The sequence below is a fragment of the Sturnira hondurensis genome, unplaced genomic scaffold (genome assembly GCF_014824575.4).
Source record: "Sturnira hondurensis isolate 20B ecotype Veracruz unplaced genomic scaffold, ASM1482457v3 Scaffold0004998, whole genome shotgun sequence".
Classification (NCBI taxonomy): Eukaryota; Metazoa; Chordata; class Mammalia; order Chiroptera; family Phyllostomidae; genus Sturnira; species Sturnira hondurensis.
In genome coordinates this window covers 2429631-2449890 of record NW_028077629.1, presented here as the reverse complement: position 1 = coordinate 2449890, position 20260 = coordinate 2429631, and the positions used below count along the sequence as shown (strand labels likewise).

Sequence of the window (20260 nt, the reverse complement as noted above, 5' to 3'; positions counted from 1 at the left end):
TTTACCCCTTTTCTAATTACGGTGTCTTGATTTCAGAATCTACCCTTTAACCATTTATTATTCCATACTTATGTCCAGACCCCTTCCCTGTTGGCAGGTAGGGTGGTATAAGATAAACTAAGGGGACAGGATAAAAAAGCTGGAGATTGGGAGCCATTGTCTTGTTCCAGGTTTTCTAGGTGTATGGGTCGTATGCCATCCTAATGAGAGGAGAGCCAGCTCCCGAGTGGATAGATTTCCTTGTTAAAACCTTAGCCATGCACTTTGTAGCTATGCAACCTCAGGTTTATCATCTGTGTAAATGATGATTGGTATTAGCTGTTTTATAGGATGTTAAAGATTAAATGAGATGATGTTTAAAAATGATGTATGTGTGTATCTGTATATAACAGATGCTCAGTACATATCTGTTACTAGTTTTTAACCACTTACACTTTTAGAAAAAACTTTTTTTTCATCTATTATAATGCTCCATATTACTTTCCAAACAAGTTATTCCCTGGGATTAATTTGTTTACTTGTTTCAAATCAAAAAAGATTTTTGTCAGTTGCCTGCTACTTTCTCCTCTCTGATGTTCGTTGATGTCTGTCAAATTTACATTTATTCATAATTCAAACAAATACACAGATGCATGTACCAGTGACATGAGAGGTACTTGGCATTCATTCAGAAAGTGTTTATTAAATCAATCTGGGAGAGTAGCAAATTATGCTTGTGTTTTTGTCCTCATACTTTTATTGTGCTAAAATTCAAATCAGACAGTATAATTTTTTATACTGAAATATAGTTAATACTGCAGTTATTTAGTTATTTTGGTAATATCACATTATGGCTGAATGTGGGAATATTTTTTAAATTCTTTGTTTTAAAGATTTTATTTATTTATCTTTAGAGGGAAAGGGAAGGAGAGAGGGAGAGAAATATCAATGTATGGTTGCCTCTTGTGCGTCCCCTGCTGGGAACTGGCCTGCAACCCAGACATGGGCCCTGACTGGGAATCGAACCATGATCCTTTGGTTCGCAGGCCCGTGCTCAATCCACTGAGCTACACCAGCCAGGGCTATTTTTTAAATTCTTATTGCCAGATGAACTAAGTCAACAAATGCAGAATAAAATTTGACAATATAAAAAATATATTCTATTTTGGGCTCTTTTTCTTAAGTAAGTATAAATAGTTCATAAAAATAAATTAGACCTAGTCCAGTTTTTGTGTGCCTTGTAAATCTAAGTCTCATGTGAGAGAACTAATAGAAGTATAAATCTATAACATTTGGTAACTCTTTCTTTATCAGTTTATCACTCAAGCCCTATCAGAAGGTTGGTTTGAATTGGTTGGCATTGGTACATAAACATGGACTCAATGGCATATTGGCAGATGAAATGGTAAGTAATAACTCTATTTCTCGGATTTGTCATTAAGTGGCATCTTTGCTGTCATTTAAAAAATGAAATTTTCCGTTCACTCTGTAGTTTACTTTCCTCACCTCACTGTCTGTATCCCTCTTGCCCTTCCAGTTTCCTATTGTTTGTCTTAGCTTGAGACTAACAAGTCTCAAGTTAGAGACTACCTCCAACCCCTAGTGAATATGGGTTCATTGTCTGTCTCATCATCAAATTAATAAAGACATGTTTTATAATTTATATATATGTAAAGTACTAAATGAAACTACTATATGTGCTTTTCCATAGCTGCCTTAAAGTTCATCATAGATACCCATCCTTGTTAGTAAATAAATTTATATATTTATCAGCAACTTCATCAACAACGTTTCAGCTATTTTACTTTAACTAGATGTCTCAGAGGTGATATTCTTCCCAGATTGCTTTTGCTTGAACTAGACTTGGGAGGTTTATTACAGCCAGTACTCCAGGTCTGTCACATAGAAACATGATATTTAACCTTGTCTTTCTAGCTATACTTTAAAAAAAGTGTTTATTTAAAATGAGTCATGTTTGCCCTGGCTGTTATGGCTCAGTGGATTGGGTGCTGGCCCATAGACCAAAAGGTCACCAGTTCAATTCCTGGTCAGGGTACATGCCTGGGTTGCAGGCCAGGTTTCTAGTCAGTGTGTGAGGGGCAACCATCGGTGTTTCTCTTCCTCTCTCTAAAAGTAAATAAATAAAATACTGTTTTAAAGAAAGAATCATATTCTGTGGTTAAAGTGTTTATTGAATACCTATGTATTATGTATTAGATTTCTAAAATAAAAATTGTGACAGTGATCTTTGTTCTCTAATTAACTTATAGTACTCCTGAGTGCTTTGATTCTTTCCACACTTACATCATAAAGATGGCATTTATCTGATAGAAAAGTGAATAAACTCTGTAGGATTTTGAAATAGGTATAGCAATTAGATATAGAATATAGAACGTTACAATTGTATAAAAACTGGACTTGCGAATTGAATCTGGGTTTTAGGCCCCAACTTTGCCTTTCATGGGCTATTTACTCCTTACCAAAAAACCTAATCTTTTGGAGCCAATATTAATAAAATATAGTTTTTATGTCATAAGATTATATTTGGTATAAAATGAGGTATGTTATGTGAACCTGTTTTTGTAAACTGAAGGACAATGTTTATGATAAGTTAGTATCTTAGTCTATTGGGGCTACCATGACAAAATTGAAGACTGGGTGTCTTTAAGAGCAGAAATTTATTTCTCATAGTTCTGGATACCAAAAGTCCTAAGATCAGGTGTTGGCTGGTTTAGTTTCTTCTAAGGCCACTCTGCTTGGTTTGTAGGTAGCCAACTTTCTGGTGTTTCCTCACATGGCCTTTTATCTGTGTGTATACATCCTTGTTTTCTGTTTTCTTTTAAGATGGGGACTGGGTCCCTACCTTTGTGATGTTATTTAACCATAATAACTACCTTAAAGGCTGTCTCAAAATGCAGCCTGTTACACTGGGGGTTGGGTTTCAACACATGAATTTGGGGCTGGGGGATTCAGTTCTTAACAAACAATAATAGCTCTAGGAGCTAAAACTTTTCAATACCCTTAAAAGAAAAATACTTTATTTTTCTCTTTAAAAAATACTTTATTGATGTATGGCTTACTTGCAATAAAGTCACAAATGTTCAGCTTAGTGAATTTTTACATATACTTATCCCCATGTGAACACCTCCCAGACCAACATTTTTGTCACCCAAGAAAGTTCCCTGATCACCACTACCATTTGGGTCCCTATCACCATATTAATTTTTTCTGATTTTGAACTTTATATAAATAGAACTATGCAGTTTATACTGTTTATTTCTGGTTCTTTTGGTGCACCGCAAAGTTACCGAGATTCATACAAGTTTTTACATGTATCAGCATTTTCTTTTTGGCATATAGTAGTTCATAGTGTCAATATGCTACAACTTGTTTACCCATTCTTGTGTTGATGGACATGTAGGTTACTTCCAGAGTTTGGCTATTACAGTAGAACTGGTATGAACATTCTTACCAAAGTCTTTTTGTGGAAATACGCTCTCATGTCTTCTGAATGTATTCTTAGACATGGAATTGTTGCATAATAGAATAGGCATATGTATAACCGCAGTTAGTCATTGGAACATCGTTCTCATTCTACCCAGTATATATTAAATAATGCTTTATATAGATAGCAGAATTGTATCCTGTATATGCAGTGCAAAGCTCTTCCATGTTAATATATGTTACTTATTAACTGGCAGTTAAGATATATCATCTTGCTCATTAAACTAAATTGTCATTATATACAGAGATTTGTTTCTTGTATCTGTCATTGAGAACTGAGAACCAGAATCAGATAAAACCAGAAATAGATATTTTCTTTTGTATTTTCTAATATTTGTATGGATTTTTTTTATTTTTACATTTCCTATATTGTATTTTGAATTTTTAATTTCAGGGCCTAGGAAAAACTATTCAAGCCATTGCATTCCTGGCGTACCTCTATCAGGAGGGTAATAAAGGTCCTCATCTGATTGTTGTTCCAGCGTCAACAATAGGTTTGTTGTGCTGTGGAAAACCACACTTGACTGTATACTGTTTCATTTAGGGAGAAGAAAGCCATGTGTGTATGTGTGATTTCTTAATTTGTGGAGGTGAATATTAACTTCCATGGTCTCCTTACCAGTTTTTTCTCCTTCGTGTATGTATGTGTGTTTAATTGGTGTATAGACTTTTAAAGAAAATAACTCAAATATAGGTCAATTATTATGATCAAGGATCATTTGATTCAATTTATTTTGTTTTTGCAATACACATTTTTAATGTATAAGTATTAAAAATTTTAATATATTAATAACAGAGAAACTAAGTGCATTTAAATTTCTAATTAAACATTTATTAAGCCATACAGTATTAAGTACTTCTGCAATAAGTATTACATTCTTGCTCTAGTGATTGGATATAGAATAGATTAAGAGAATGTATTTATGAATGTAACCCCCAAAACAAGTTTAAAGATCTCTTTAAATTGGAAATCAGTAACCACCTATAAATACAATGTTTGGTTCTCTGCCCTTAATTTGATGCCATCTAAAAACCTCAAAATAATTGTAATCATCAAGATTAAAATTGGGAAGGCTCTGTGATTTTTTTAAAAGTCACCGTGTATTTTTTTTTCACCCTGTATTATTTTATAAAAGAATAATTTCTGGGCAAACTTGCCAATCCGTGATGTTCATTTTACTGCACACACATATTCTGTTGCAGCAGATGCAAGTAATGTCTCTTGTTTCGTAGATAACTGGTTAAGGGAAGTTAATTTATGGTGCCCCACTCTAAAGGTGCTCTGTTACTATGGTAAGAGTATGTCATTTTGCTTCTAACGTTAAAATTTCTTAAAACTTTAACATATAGTAAATTGCAGTCAGAACACTCATTGTGTGTACATTGTTTTAAATTCTAGGTTCTCAAGAAGAACGTAAACAGATAAGATATAACATTCATAGTAAATATGAAGAGTACAATGTAATAGTGACCACGTAAGTATTGAGAAAAGCATTTTGGAAAGAAATTTTGTGCCACTCCCAAACTTAAAAAAAATAGTAATGTGAAGGAAAGTTTATTCTAAACACTGCAGCTAAAATAATCAGAGGATTTATGAGGATTCAGGCATTTTTAAGTTTGATGTATAACACCAAGATAGCAGTAGTTTGTTTGTAGATCAGGGGTCTGACAGTGGTTATAAAAAGGTTTGGTCCACTTGATTGAAAGTATAGTTTTATAATAATACTCTCTTAGTTAAAGTAGTATTTCAACTCACACAACTCAATAACGAAAAATAAAGGACATGAAGAGACATTTCTCCAGAGAAGACATACAGATGGCTAACAGACATGAAAAGATTCTCAATATCACTCATCATCAGGAAAATGTAAACGAAAATCACCATGAGATACCACCTCACACCAGTCAGAATGGCTGTTTTCAAAACATCAACAATTTTCTATTCTGGCAGGTATTTGGAGAAAGGGGAACCCTTGAGCATGCACTGTTCGTGGGATAGAAGTTGGTGCAGCCACTGTGGAAAACTATGGAGATTCCTCTAAAAACTAAAAATAGATCTCTGTAATCCAGCAGTACCATTTCTGGGTATTATCAGAAGATAACAAAAACACTAATTTGAAAAGATACATGAATTCTTACGTTTATTGCATCATTATTAACAATAGTCAACAAATGGAAGTAACCTAGGTGTCCTTGAATAGATGAATAGGTAAAGAACATTTGGCCTATATGTAAAATGGAATATTGCACAGCAATTAAAAAAAATGAAATCTTGCCATTTGCAACAACAAGGATGGACTTAGAAGATATAATGCTAAGTGAAATAAATCAGAGAAAGACAAATACCATATGGTTTCATTTATGTGTGGAATCTAAAAAAATCAAATAAGTTAATAAAATAATAAGTAAAAGTAAAATAAAATAAAATAATAAAAAGAAAACAGACTCAGAAAGAAACCAAAGGGATGGTTGCCAGAGGGGAGAGGTACGAGCAGATGGGTAAAAAAGGTGACGAGGAATGTAGTCCATAGTGTAATAAGTTTATATGATGACAAATGATTACCAGAATTAGTAGATGATCATATCGTCAGGTGTAAAAGTCTCAAATCACTATATTGTCCTCCTGAAACTAATGCAATATTATATACCAACTATGCTTAAATAAACTTTAAAAATATAAAGCATTTCTTTTGAATATAATAATAAAGTAATATTTAAGATAATTCTACCAAGATATATCTAGCTTATAATATTTGTAGCTTATAAATAAGTATTAATAATAATACAGTGAAATATCAGTGAAAATTTTGAGTTAGAATAGAAATAAGGATGGGAAATATAACCAAATAATCATCACTTAGTAGCTATTTAGTGTAAATATCTAGCAGAGAACTTAATGCTCTCATTTATTATGTAGGTTATTTCAGGCATATTAACTGTAGGGTTTTTTAAGTATATTTTACAGATTATGGTGTTACAGTTGTCCCGATTTTTTCCTCTTTGTCCCCATCCACCCTGTTACCTTCCTTCCCTCCAGCAATTACCCCCACCCACTTCCTTCAAATCCATAGATTTGAGTGTCCTAAATTCTTCGGCGTCTCCCTTTCTTATACTATTCTTAACACCCTCTGTGTAGTTTGTTCCTACCCATTAAGTTTCTTGATCCGTACACTACTTCCCCCATTGTCTTCCTTCTCCCTCCCAGCTGATAACCTTCGAAATGATCCCCATACTTAGGATGCTGTTCCTGTTCTGGTGGTTTGCTTAGTTTTTGTTTTTGTTTTTTAGATTCAGTTGCTGATAGTTGTAAGTTTGTTGTCATTTTAATATTCATAGTTTTGATCATCTTCTTTTTCTTAAATAAGTCCCTTTAACATTTCATGTAGTAATGGTTTGGTGATGATCAATTCCTTTAGCTTTACCTTGTCTGGGAAGCATTTTATATCTGCCCTTCCATTCGAAATGATAGCATTGCTGGATAGAGTAATCTAGGTTGATTGGTTGTAGGTCCTTGCTTTTCATCACTTTAAGTACTTGTTGCCAGTCCCTTCTTGCCTGCAAAATTTCTTTTGAGAAATCAGCTGACAGTCTTATGGGAACTTCTTTGTAGGCAACTGTCTTCTTTTCTGTTGGTGCTTGTCAGATTATCTTATCTTTAACCTTTGGCAGTTTAATTATGATGTGCCTTGGTGTTGTCCTCTTTGGGTCCAGCTTGATTGAGACCATGCTTCCTGGGCTTGCATGTCTATTTCCTTTGCCAAATTAGAGAAGTTTTCCTTCATTGTTTTTTTCAAATACACTTCCAATTTCTTGCTCTTTCTCTTCTCTCTCTGGCACCCCTATGACATGAATGTTGGACTTCGTGAAGTTGTCCCACTTCAGATAGTTGCTTCTACTATCCTCATTTGGGGGGGGGGGGGTATTTTTGGTTCCTGTTGTTCTGTTGGCTCTTTTTTGCTTCCTTTTATTCCAAATTACTGATTTACTTCTTGACTTCATCCAGTGTTCTCTTGTTTCCCTGTAAATTGTTATTTCAGTTTTGAACCAGTGTTTTGAACTCTGCATCTGATACATTGCTTATCTTTATTTTGGTTTGCTCTTTTTCTGGAGTTTTGATCTGTTCTTTCATTTGGGCCATGTTTCTTTGTCTCCTTTTTTGGCAGCTTCCCTGTGTTTGTTTCTGTATATTAGGTAGAGCTGCCTTGATTCTGTGTCGTGGTACTGTGGGCTAGTGTAGTAGGTGTCCTGTAGGGTCCAGTGGCACAGCTTCCCCTATGACCCAGGCTAGGTACTTGAGGTGTGCCCTTCGTGTGGGCTGAGTACACCCTCTTGTAGTTGAGCCTTGTTTGCTATTGGTAGATCAATGGTAGGGATTTACCTAGGCCAGTCAGCTGCAAGGATTAGCTATGACCACTGACCACCAACTTCCACCCCTGTGGAGAATCAGCTGTGCAGGGTCAGGGTGTGCTCCAAAGTGCTCTGTAGCTGTCCCCTGGGTGCACTTGTCCTGGGGTTTCTCAGGTGGTGCAGGCCAGTGTCAGCCCCCATCTATGTTTTGCCTGGGATCTGCCCTTCCTGAGCTATAAAGCAGTCTGAGAAGGCTGCCATTTGTGCTGGGCTTGAAGATTTCCAGGTGAAGCCAAGCTGTATGTAGACTGGCAACTGCTAGTCCTGGGTCTGGAAGTTACTGAGGCCAGCTGTTAGCTGTTTGGTAGGATTTAGGAAGTTGGTGAAGCATGAGCCAAGACAAAGGTCAGCTTAGGTGGACCTGTAGGTTTGGCTGGGGTGGAGTCTCTGGGGATCTCCAAGGCAGGTTAGTGTTAACCCAGATTGATGGAGTCTCAAATATGGCACCAGCCTGCCAGCTCTGAGGCTCCGTGGGAGGAAAGCTCAGAAAAGGGATAATGGCCTTTCCTTGCCCAGATGCCAGACACTGCATCCTCTCCCTATATGCCACTGGTGCCTTTCAAGCTGCCACTCTGGTACTGGAGCTCAGAGGGAGTGAATCTGAGTAGGTGAGTCCATGTGTGTATTCTTTAAGAGGAACATCTGGGGCTCCAGCGATTTCTCCACTGACCAACTCAATCTTTACTGGTTTTTGCAGTTAGAAGTTGTGGGAATTTATCTTCCTGTCACTGGAACCCTGGCCTAGGGGTCCTGATGTGGGGCTGGGACTTCTCACTCCTGAGATATCCCTCCCTAATTTTTATCCACCACACATGGATGAGAGACCAGCCCATTCTGCACTTCTCCTTCCAGTCTCAATGGATGTGTTTTTTTAAGTCTGTAGTTGTCAGACTTCAGTTTAACTAGATTTCTAATGGTTCTGAGTGATGGGTCTATTATTTTAGTTGGAATTTTGCCGTGGTTGTGCAAAGAGGTGAGCCATGTTTGCCTGCACTGCCATCTTGACCAGAAGCCAGCTGTAGGTTTTGATGGTATATTTCTATTGACTTCTGGAGGAGGCCCTGATAAGAACAATTCTTTCAAAATTCTTCTTTTCCTTAATAAAATGGACTCAGTTTTTTTATGTAGTTTTGTACTGCTAACTTCTATTAACTGTTATTTCCTGGATCTACTAGTTTAATGCAGTAGTATTATGTTCTTGATAGAAATGCATTAGGTTAATGTCCTTTTTCTGGTGCTGCTTAAAATATAATAGCTCATGAAGTGAAGTACATAAGTGTAGACCATATATAAGTTATGAAAATTGTCTTTTTCCTCGGTGAGTAGAAGTTTGGTTAAAGTATAACATCTAAATTTTCTTTTAGATACATATGGCAGCTTTCTTAACTTGGTTGCATGTGCATCAGTAGTTACTGGATAAAGTACATTAGTATTTGAGCACTAACTAGTGCTGTCTTTTAGATACTGGCTATTAGAAGTGTAGAAATAAGATAAGTTTACAAAGCATTAAATCTTACTAGGGTCCAAGCTCTTAAAGGTATAACCCTAGAGATTCCTTTTTTCTTTTGATGACAGGTATAATTGTGCAATCAGCAGTTCTGATGACCGTAGTCTCTTTCGACGACTTAAACTTAATTACGCAATTTTTGATGAGGGACATATGCTGAAGAATATGGGCTCCATTCGCTACCAGCACCTTATGACTATTAATGTAAGAGTATTTTGTAAATTTCTCCAATGATGATAACATTTCATATTATGTATTTTAATATACAGTATCTTAAATCACAGGTCAGCAAACTTTTTCTATAAACAGCCAATAAGAAATATTTAATGCTTTGTGGACCACTTCGCCTCTGTCACTTATTCTCTGCAGATTTTTTGCAACCCCTTAAAATTGTAAAAACACATTCATAGCTCATGAGCCTCAATTAATCATGATAAACTCTGAATATTAAATATAATCTTCTTTATCACCTCATAAAAGTGCCCCGGGAATGCAAGTTACCTGCTTACAAAATTATAACCATTAGTTTTACACAGTCTGTCTTAAAGTACCATGATGGTAATTTTTCCAAATTACTAATCTTTCATTACAGAATGCTACATTGTTAATAATGGTTTCAGTATTTTTCTCCCCCACTAAGGAGGATGGACAAAGAAGGATGTGGCTCTAAAAAAAATACTAATCTTAATTTTACCTTCATTCACAGGCAAATAACCGTTTGCTGCTCACAGGCACACCTGTGCAGAATAATCTGTTAGAACTCATGTCACTGTTGAATTTTGTTATGCCACACATGTTCAGTAGTAGCACAAGTGAAATACGAAGAATGTTTTCTTCTAAGACAGTAAGCATAAATTTATATTTTCTCCAAGTATTTGTATTTTACCAGGGTCATGTTATATTTTGTCTTTTTCATTGTTTTCATGGTGCATATATACTATGAAATTTAATTAGTTGATATTCCTATCCTTGGATAGTTGGAAAATCAGCCAAAATACAATGAGAAATGAATTGGTAACTTATGTAACCAGTGTCTAAAAATACTGGTTTTTAACATCCTAAATTTTTAAAGATTGACAATTTTAAATTAGTGGAGAGCTCAGGTATATTTGGGGATAGTTTGATCATTGCTTTTTCTTTTAGCATTTTATATAGGTAAACTGTAGAACTGGGCAAAGATGAAAATTCCTATACTGGGACATAGGAAAAGTTTATAAATACAAAAATAACAGTTTCTAAAAGTTATAATAAAAAATCCTTTTAGATGAAAATTTTGTTAATTTTCTGTTGCTGGCTTAGGATAAATACATTCCAGTCTTCAGGAACTCCTAAATTCTTTAGTACACTAATGTATCTATAAATTCCTGACACTCCCGTTCACCCATATTTTGCAGGAATTTTCTGTGATATTCTCCTACTGTAATTAACTGCCTTTTTAACTCTTACTAATATAGTTTTCTCACTTGATGGCCTGTCAGTTCATAGGATATGGAGGATTTCTATACATTTTAGAATAAAATTCCACTTTTTAAATTCTCCAAAATTAATGGGTTTTGACTAACAACTATCCCCATTTTTTAGACCACGTGATTTATGTCATCTGTACTAGCTTTCTTTGAGGGGCATTTACCACAGATAAATACAAGGGTTTTACCCATCTCTCCCACACCATTCCCCTCTGCTCCCCTCATCTTCTCTGTTTGACTCTTTCACACACACACACACACACACACACACACAGCACTTTTTCATGAAGCTCTCTAAATAATTAGTAATGACTTCTGAAAACTAATCTACTACAAGTATAGTTCAATTTTATTACCTCAGCAGAATGCCCAATTACATGTTATGAAACCTCAAAACACCCTCAGAGCTTTAAAAAAAGTAGATTATAGTCTGGGATTCAAATGCGAAGTTTCATCTAGAATAGTTTCTGTGCAAAACAACTCAAATTTTTATGTTGTGTAATATTGTCATTATGATTACTTAAGCAAATAATTTCTAACAGGATGTGTTCTTACTTTAGAAATCAGCAGATGAGCAAAGCATATATGAAAAGGAGAGAATAGCACACGCTAAACAAATTATAAAACCATTTATTCTCAGAAGAGTAAAAGATGAGGTAACTCTTGTCTGCATATATTTATTAAGATTGTTTTTTTAATCTCTCTTTCTTTGATTGATTTACTTAAACTGTTTTCCTTTCTCAGGTTCTCAAGCAGCTGCCTCCTAAGAAAGATCAGATTGAGTTGTGTGTGATGTCAGAGAAGCAGGAGCAACTCTATTTGGGTCTTTTCAGCAGATTGAAAAAATCTATCAATAACTTGGGTATAATCAGATTTTCACAATTTTGCATGAAAAATAATCCTGTACTGGGGAAGCATTTTATTTAATCGTATTATAGTAGGCTTTACTCATTTAAAGAAAAATTAGTTGGAGTAATTTAAAAATTTTTGTTTGCATTGAGGTATATTTCAAAAAATAGCTATGAGCTTGTTTTTTGTATTTTTTTAATGCATCTTTTTGGATCACAGAAAAAAACACAGAAATGTGCAATGTCATGATGCAATTGAGAAAAATGGCCAATCACCCCTTATTACATCGCCAATATTACACAGCTGAAAAACTCAAGGAAATGTCCCAGCTTATGCTAAAGGTAAAGATTTCATTTCATGCTACCACTAAACTTCTATTAATTTTGTTAAACATGAGGTTAAATTGTTAGGCTAACAGTCAGATCATCGAACCCAATGAGCACATGAACCATTCAAACTCCATTTAAGAAAAACAAATAGGCTTTAAGACAAAGTTCAAGCTAATTCGTGGGACATAAGAGCCAGGACAGACTGACATTCCACCTCAGGAGTCAGCCAACTATTGCCTTAGGGCACATATGGCAGTGTCTACTTTTATAAATAAAGTTTTATTCTAACAGTCATGCCCTTTTGTTTCAGATTTGTCTGTGACTGCTTTCTCAGTACAAGGGCAAAGTTGAGTATTTACCAAACACATCATTTAGCCTACAGAATCTAAAATACTTAATATCTGGCCCTTTAAGATGCAGTTTACCAACTCTTGATCTAGACTTTATAGTGTACTTCTCTACTTTATTTGTATCAAAAGATTACTCATATTTTATAGCCTGGTTAGTAAGTCATTTTTCTCCTTTTTTTTTCATTTTATTTCTTCCTGATTTTGTCTGTAATTTTAGCCATTACTCTTTATTTTTACCTCATTCTTCTCTAGCACCTGTCCTCTTTGAAAGCAACCATTTTCTTTTTAACTTATATTTGTATTTTCTTAAATTTATTACGGAAAATTTCAAACATGTTAAAAAAGAGACAATTCTATAATGAAACCCTCTGCTCATATAACCTTTACCCAATTTCTGCAGTTTTTTTTAATATATTTTATTGATTATACCATTACGGTTGTTCTATTCCCCCCCCCTTCATTCCCCTCCACCCGCACACTCCCTCCTCCACCATTCTCCCCCCCTTAGTTTATAACCACGTGTCTCAAGTTCTTTGGATTCTATATTTCCCCCACTATTCTCGCCCTCCCCCCTATCTATTTTCTACCTACCATCTATGCTGTTTTCTGTGCCTTCTCCCCCCTTCTCCCCTTCCCACTCCCCTGTTTCTAACCCTCCATGTGTTCTTCATTTCTATGGTTCCACTCCTGATCTAGCTGTCCTCTTGGTTTGCTTTTGTTTTAGGTGTGGTTGTTAATAACTGTGTTTGCTGTCCTTTCACTGTTCATATTTTTCATCTTTTTCTTATATAAGTCCCTTTAGCATTTCATAGAATAAGGGCTTGGTGATGATGAACTCCTTGAACTTGACCTTATCTGAGAAGCACTTTATCTGTCCTTCCATTCTAAATGAAAGTTTTTCTGGATAAAGCAATCTTGGCTGTAGGTCTTTGGATTTCATGACTTGGAATACTTCTTTCCAGCCCCTTCTTGCCTGTAAGGTCTCTTTTGAGAAATCAGCTGACAGTCTGATGGGTACTCCTTTGTAGGTGACTGTCCCCTTATCCCTTGATGCTTCTAGGATTCTCTCCTTCATTTTGGTCTTGGCTAATGTAATTATGATGTGCCTTGGTGTGTTCCTTCTTGGATCCAACTTCTTTGGCACTCTCTGAGCTTCCTGGATTTCCTGGAAGTCATTTCCTTTGCCAGACTGGGGAAGTTCTCCTTTATTATTTGTTCAAATAAGTTTTCCACTCGTGGCTGTTTCTTTCCCCCTTCTGGTACCCCTATAATCCGGATGTTGGAACGTTTAAAGATGGTCCTGGAGGTTCCTAAGCCTCTCTTCATTTTTTTGAATTCTCATTTCTTCATTCCTTTCTGGTGGGATGTTTTGTTCTTCCTTCTGGTCCATTCCATTGATTTGAGTCCCCGTTTCCTTTCCATCACTATTGGTTTCCTGTGCATCTCCCTTCATTTCAGTTAGTTTAGCCTTCATATGTTCCTCTAATTTGTGACTTTGTTCCTCTAATTTGTGACTATAATCTACCAGTTCTGTGAGCATCCTGATAAATAGTGTCCTGAATTGTGCTTCTGAGAGGCTGGCAATTTCTCGGGCACTTAGAGTTATTGGCTCTGGGACTTTGAGTTCTTCTTGCACCATCTTTTGGGCTGTTCCTGCCTGTTCCATAGCCGGATCAGAGCCCTAAAGTGTTCACTAGAACAGGGCAACTAAGTCGCTGGGTTGTGACATTGTATGTGGGGACGGGGTCAAAGGGGGACTCTGGCGTCCCGTCTGCCACCTGCCGCCCCGGCCCTCACCGGTGCCGAAGGGCAACAGTCGCTGTGTTGTGATGCTGTATGTGGGGCAGGGTCAAAGAGGGACTATGGCGTCCTGTCCGCCGCCTGCCGCCATGGCCCTCACCGGTGCCGCAGTTGCTGATGTCACCTGGCCCACGAGGTTCGTCCCACTGCACGTGAGTGTGCCACCGCCGTCAGCCCTCGCCCCCTGGGGCCTGCGTGGTCTGTCTCACTGTGCGCGAATATGCGCCCGCGGTCTGCCCTGCACCCCAACTGGTTCTCGTCTGCCTGCGCGCCTGGGTCGGGGGCCCTGTCCTGCCCGACCCTGCTCGCTGCTGGCTCCGCCCCTCTTACCATCCCCGTTGAACGGTTAGATGTAGTCAGACTTCCATATAATTCAATTTTCTGTCCTTTGGTTGTGTCTTTGTTTCTCCAAACCTTTGTTGTATTCAAACTTGGTTGTGGGAGAAGGCACAGTGTTTCCACCTGTGCCTCCATCTTGGCGGAAGTGAAGTCCAATTTCTGCAGTTTTTATCTGGAATAACACTTTGTTTCTTCTTATTTATTTACATAGAGTTGCTGTACAATATTATATTAGTTGTATTAATTTCAGGTGTACAGTATAGTCATTCAACATTTTTATACCTCACAGTGTAATCACTGATTCTAGTAATCATCTGTCAGTGCAAATTTATCACTTCATTATTGACTATATTGCCCTTCATCTGTTTTACCCATTCCCCCTCCCCTTACATAATCATCCCTTTAGTCTTTTTTTCTGAGTCTGTTCATTCATTTCTTTACCTTCCACATGTGGCATTTGTCTTTCTCTGACTTGTTTCACTTAGCATGAAACACTGTAGGTCCATTGATGTTGCAAAGGGCAAGATTCCATTCTTTTTTATTGCTGTGTAATATTCCATTGTACATACAGGTGTGGGCAAAGGTAGGTTTATGGTTGTGAGTATGTGAAACAGTTTTTTCTCTTATTATTATTTATTTGTACTATAATTGTAAACCTGCTTTTGCCCACCATTCTTCTATGGTTGGACACTGAAGTTGCTTCCTGATTTTAGCTACTATACATATGCTACAGTGAACATAGTTCATGTATCTTTTCAAGTTAGTGTTTTTGTTTTCTTTGGATAAATGCCAGCCGTGAAGTTACTGAGTCATGTGGTAGATCTATTTTCAGTGTTTTGATGTATCTCTGTTTTTCGTAGTGGCTGCACCAATATGCAGTCCCACCAACAATGTCCGAGGGTATCGCTACCCTTGTTTCATCTAGACCCCTCCCCCAAATTATTTTGAAGTAAATTCAAGACCTTATTTATCTGTAAATATTTCACTATTTTAATTCTAAAACTGTAAGGACTTTTACCCCTTTGTTGTATATAAAAATATTAATTTTCTTCTTTCTAAAATGTTCTATGATGTACACATTTTTATCAGTTGTGAATAATTTTTATTAGATTAATTATATAAATTATCTTAATTTTGAAGTATGTATATTGTTTTGTTTTGCTTTCCTTTGAGGAACCTACACATTGTGAAGCTAACCCTGACCTGATCTTTGAAGACATGGAAGTTATGACAGACTTTGAATTACATGTACTTTGTAAACAGTATCGACACATTAATAACTTCCAGTTAGACATGGACTTGATTTTAGATTCTGGAAAATTCCGAGCTTTGGGACGCATTTTGTCTGAACTAAAAGAGAAGGTATTAAAGAAAAAGGTTCTTTGTTTGGTATCTTCCCAGTTAAACTTCTTTAAAACAGGCCTGCCATGATTTGACTTTCAAATGGAAGTTTTAGCTTTTGTCTGCACTATGTTTTAAGAAAGTAGTGTTTTGAGCATTTGCGGGGTGTACAGTAGTCCTCCCCTATATCCCCTTGTGATTTCCATGGCCTTAATCACCTACAGCCAAACATGATCCAGAAATATAACAATCAATGGAGAATTCCAGAAACAAACAGTCCATAAGTTTTAAGTTGCACACTGTTCTGAGTTGTGCGGTGAAATCTTGTGTTCTGCCCTGGACATGGATCACCCCTTTGTCCAGCATCTTTATTTACATTGTGTCCTTGCCCATTCATCACTTGGTAGCCCTCTCAGTTATCACATCAGTTGTCAGGTATCAGGTGGACTATATCTCAATGCTTGTGTTCAAGTTACCCCCGCTTCATTTATCAGTAGCCCCAAAGTACAAGAGAAGTGATGCTGGTAATTTGGATATGCCAGGGATGGCTGTAAGGAACTTCCTTTTGGTGAGAAAGTATGTTTATGTACCGAAAAACAGTCTGTACGGGGTTTGGCACTATGGGTTCAGGCATCTGCTGGATTCGTGGAATGTGTTCTTTTCAGATAAAAGAGTTCCACTGTATATTTCCCTCTGTCGAATCCCCAAAAGAAAAATAAAAGTTAGTAGAATATGTCTATGTTGATGGTTTTAAAAAATAGCCTTGTCATTTGATAAATGACAGTCCATGTGATTGCTTCAAAATTAGTATTTTGAAGATATGTTAAATTGCTATTTCAGTAATACTATAGTTTGTGTGAAGTTGCTTAAATTTGTAAGATTACAATCCAAATAGTGCGTTATATCTATTCCCATATTGAATTTTCATTCTTAAGTTTAGAATTTAATTTATGTACAATCTAAAATAAGAATTTTACCTTAGTTATAAGTACTTGATTTTTGTTAAAGAAGCAATTAGATACTTAAGTCATAATTTTTCTTCCCATGTATCTAATACATACATGTATTTTCACAGGGTGATAGAGTTGTATTATTTAGCCAATTTACCATGATGCTGGATATTTTAGAGGTTCTTTTAAAACATCATCAACATAGATACCTCAGATTAGATGGAAAGACCCAGATTTCTGAAAGGTTGGTATACTTCAGTTTCAAAACATCTATTTACCTTTTCCTCAAGTAAGAGTAAATGTTTTAATTTTAAATGTCCAGAGCATTAGATAGAATTGTATTGCTTTGAGTCTCATGTGTGGTTACTTCAAATTACTACCTTAAGATGAGGAACATTTTCTTTTAAATTTTTTGGTCTGAGTTGCATACCAATGTATTTTGAAAGGGTTTTATAATTATCTATTATCAGTGTTTTTCTCTTTAAAAATCATTCAACCTATAAAGAACCTTATCTTTAAAGCAAAACTGTTTTAAAATTTTCATATTCTAAGGGTAATTGAATAAGTGTGGTTATTTTTTAATTTCTAAAGATTAAAAAAGTCTTAAAAAAGGAATGCTTTTTCTAGTGTGTTTAAACTGCATTATATCTTTTGGTTTATTTTTACCAGCCAGAGTGAATTTTCCCTCCTGCATTAGAGTGAGGGTGGAAGTCATGCAAACAGGGATTACACCAAGAGAACTTAATCTTGAGATTTAGTTCATAATTATGTTGTCTAACAGCAGCAGATGACAGACTTCTGAGAAGGTTAAAAGTTGAAAAGCCATATCCAGAATTTTGATAAGCCAAAAAGCCTTTGAATAAAGAACAAAATATTCCTTCAGGAATTAATTAAATCTGAATCGTTGAATTAAGAATTAATAGAGATAAGTGGTATAGAAAAAACATTGGTGAATTTGGAAGGTCTTTCAATAAAATAGCTGCAGATAAAATAGCCGTAATACTAAGATCATCTATTTACATCTTCAAGTTTATTTTTCATGTGATGTAATTGTTCTCATCTTTAATTATATAGCTTTTAATGAGATTTAACCTAATATATTTATCTGCAGGATTCATTTAATTGATGAGTTTAATACCGATATGGATATCTTTGTGTTTCTGCTGTCGACAAAAGCCGGTGGCTTAGGAATAAACCTGACTTCAGCAAATGTTGTTATCCTTCACGATATTGACTGTAACCCTTACAATGATAAACAAGCAGAAGATAGATGCCATAGAGTAGGCCAGACTAAGTAAGTGTTTTCAGTTGGAATTTTATTTTTAATCAAATGCAAGTTGAATGTGTATAGAATATTAGAATATAGTCTGTCAGGTGTCCTGCTTTAGCTTTTATATTTTTATCAAAGCATATATACTGACATATTTCATACCAGCAGTGTTGGATATAAACTTCACTGTGTAACCTATTCCATTTCTAGTAATTAAAACAAATAACCTTCCACCCCATCCCACATAGTTCTGCAGCTAATGAAAAGATAGTATTGTGAACCATCCATTGCTTATGAAACATAATTTAAAACCATTAAAGAGCCAATAGACTTGGTAATATACATAATTTTGTTACGTTATTACTTTTCAGAAAATAGGTTGAGTCGTAGATATTTTAGGTGAAAGATAATTTTGACATTGGTAATAGGACCATGTAGAGGTGAAAGATAGCTACAATTCAACCCTACATTTTAACAGCACACAATGTTTTCTTTGTGAAGTATTTTACTGTATTTCTAAAAGACACTGATGTATTTATTTATGAGCCAGGTATATATCAGTACCTATTGTGGGACTAAAGCATCCAATGTAGTATTTGTACTTCCTTCTTTTTTGTACTGAATTTCCAGGAGCCTGATCATCAAAGCATATTGCTTTTTAAAATGGTATACTTTTATACTTATCTGAACTCAGGACTGTTCGTTGTAAACCCAGTATGTTTAAAGTGCAGGTATCTTTCTCCCTTCTCTCAAATCAATAGGAAAGGATGTTTAAAAGTGACATGCTCAGAAAATGTCAATCTCAAGCACTTTGAATAAAGGAGTTTAAATTTATGGGTATTTTTGTTGCACAGTTTTCAAAAGATTTTTATAGAATTCTTAAGATGATTTATATAGTTCACATGTATTCAAATAATGTTATATTTAGTAACCAGGGGATATACCTCTTTTTTTTAGAGAAGTACTGGTTATAAAATTAATAAGCCAAGGGACAATCGAAGAATCCATGCTGAAAATTAACCAACAGAAATTGAAACTAGAGCAAGATATGACCACAGTAGATGAAGGTAAGTTGTTTATAAGGAGAAACTTCAGTCGTTGTTCATCTGGTAATACAACAAATTAGCAGTACCAAGGGGATAACAAAGATGGTCTAAGTTCTTATCTGGCATATAATTTAGATATAACATGGGAGAAGATAACTACTACCAATAATTAAGATCATTTTACAGGAATTGATGTAAATAAACACTTTGATTTTGGAAAATTCTGATTATTTCCTCCCTTATCTCTAACACCAAAATATTCCAGAAACAAATTAAAAGTGGATCTGTAATTTTACCCATGATTATATGATTTACTTACTGTATAAGTAATATAAATGAATCAACATTTTTAAATTGATGGCATAATATTAACTTATTTACATTAATTTCATTTGACTAGCAAATATTTATTGCACTAAGTGCACTAAAATGCATTTTTTCAAAAATTTAATAGCTTCAGGTTAAAGTAATTGGCTATAAAAAACTCTCAAATAAGAGAACCCTATCAGTCCATCTTTTTTAAAAGAATTTTTAAAGTTGTATAACATAAAAGTTATTAAATATATGCACAAAAGAAAAGATACTGATTTGCATAGTTCAAAATTCAAAATATATAGAAGAGCAAACAAAAGACTCCAACCCTGTCACCCTGCTTTCCCATAAAGGTGACTCACTAGTTTTTTTAAAAGTGAGTTCCCGGTCATTTTATCAGATAGCAGTAAGTATATGTATTCTTCCTCCTTTTTACAGAGGCTATCATGTAGTCTGCTGCCATATGCTTTTCTCATTTAATGTTAAGTTTAATGGAAAATAAGCAATTTGCCCCAGCTGGTGTGGCTCAGTGAATTGGGTGCTGGCCTGAGAACCAAAGGCCACATGCTTGGGGCAGGCCAGGTCCCCAGTAGGGGGTGTGTGACAGGCAACCACACGATGTTTCTTTCCCTCTCTTTCTCCCTTCCCCTCTCTCTAAAAATAAATAAAATCTTTTAAAAAAAGAAAATAAGCAACTTTATTCTTATTCTAATAAATAAGGGTATTCCCAATATTGATAATGGTTCATTTCAATTCAGCAAACTTCTGTTGGATATTTACTGTGTTTCAGTATTTTGTTAGTCACTGCATA

General features: G+C 35.5%; 1 protein-coding gene across 2 annotated transcripts in view; it reads left to right on the top strand.

The window, feature by feature from the left end:
* The window catches only part of SMARCAD1 (SNF2 related chromatin remodeling ATPase with DExD box 1), a 102502-nt gene that overhangs the window by 74113 nt on the left and 8129 nt on the right, over positions 1-20260 (top strand). For both annotated transcript variants that reach the window (XM_037046095.1, XM_037046094.1), the window contains 13 exons: positions 1294-1384; positions 3878-3977; positions 4717-4776; positions 4883-4958; positions 9466-9601; positions 10104-10241; positions 11424-11519; positions 11608-11725; positions 11932-12053; positions 15704-15892; positions 16947-17065; positions 17933-18115; positions 19049-19158. In XM_037046095.1, the coding sequence (XP_036901990.1) occupies positions 1294-1384; positions 3878-3977; positions 4717-4776; positions 4883-4958; positions 9466-9601; positions 10104-10241; positions 11424-11519; positions 11608-11725; positions 11932-12053; positions 15704-15892; positions 16947-17065; positions 17933-18115; positions 19049-19158 (1538 nt within the window). The remainder of the gene's footprint in view (positions 1-1293; positions 1385-3877; positions 3978-4716; positions 4777-4882; positions 4959-9465; positions 9602-10103; positions 10242-11423; positions 11520-11607; positions 11726-11931; positions 12054-15703; positions 15893-16946; positions 17066-17932; positions 18116-19048; positions 19159-20260) is intronic.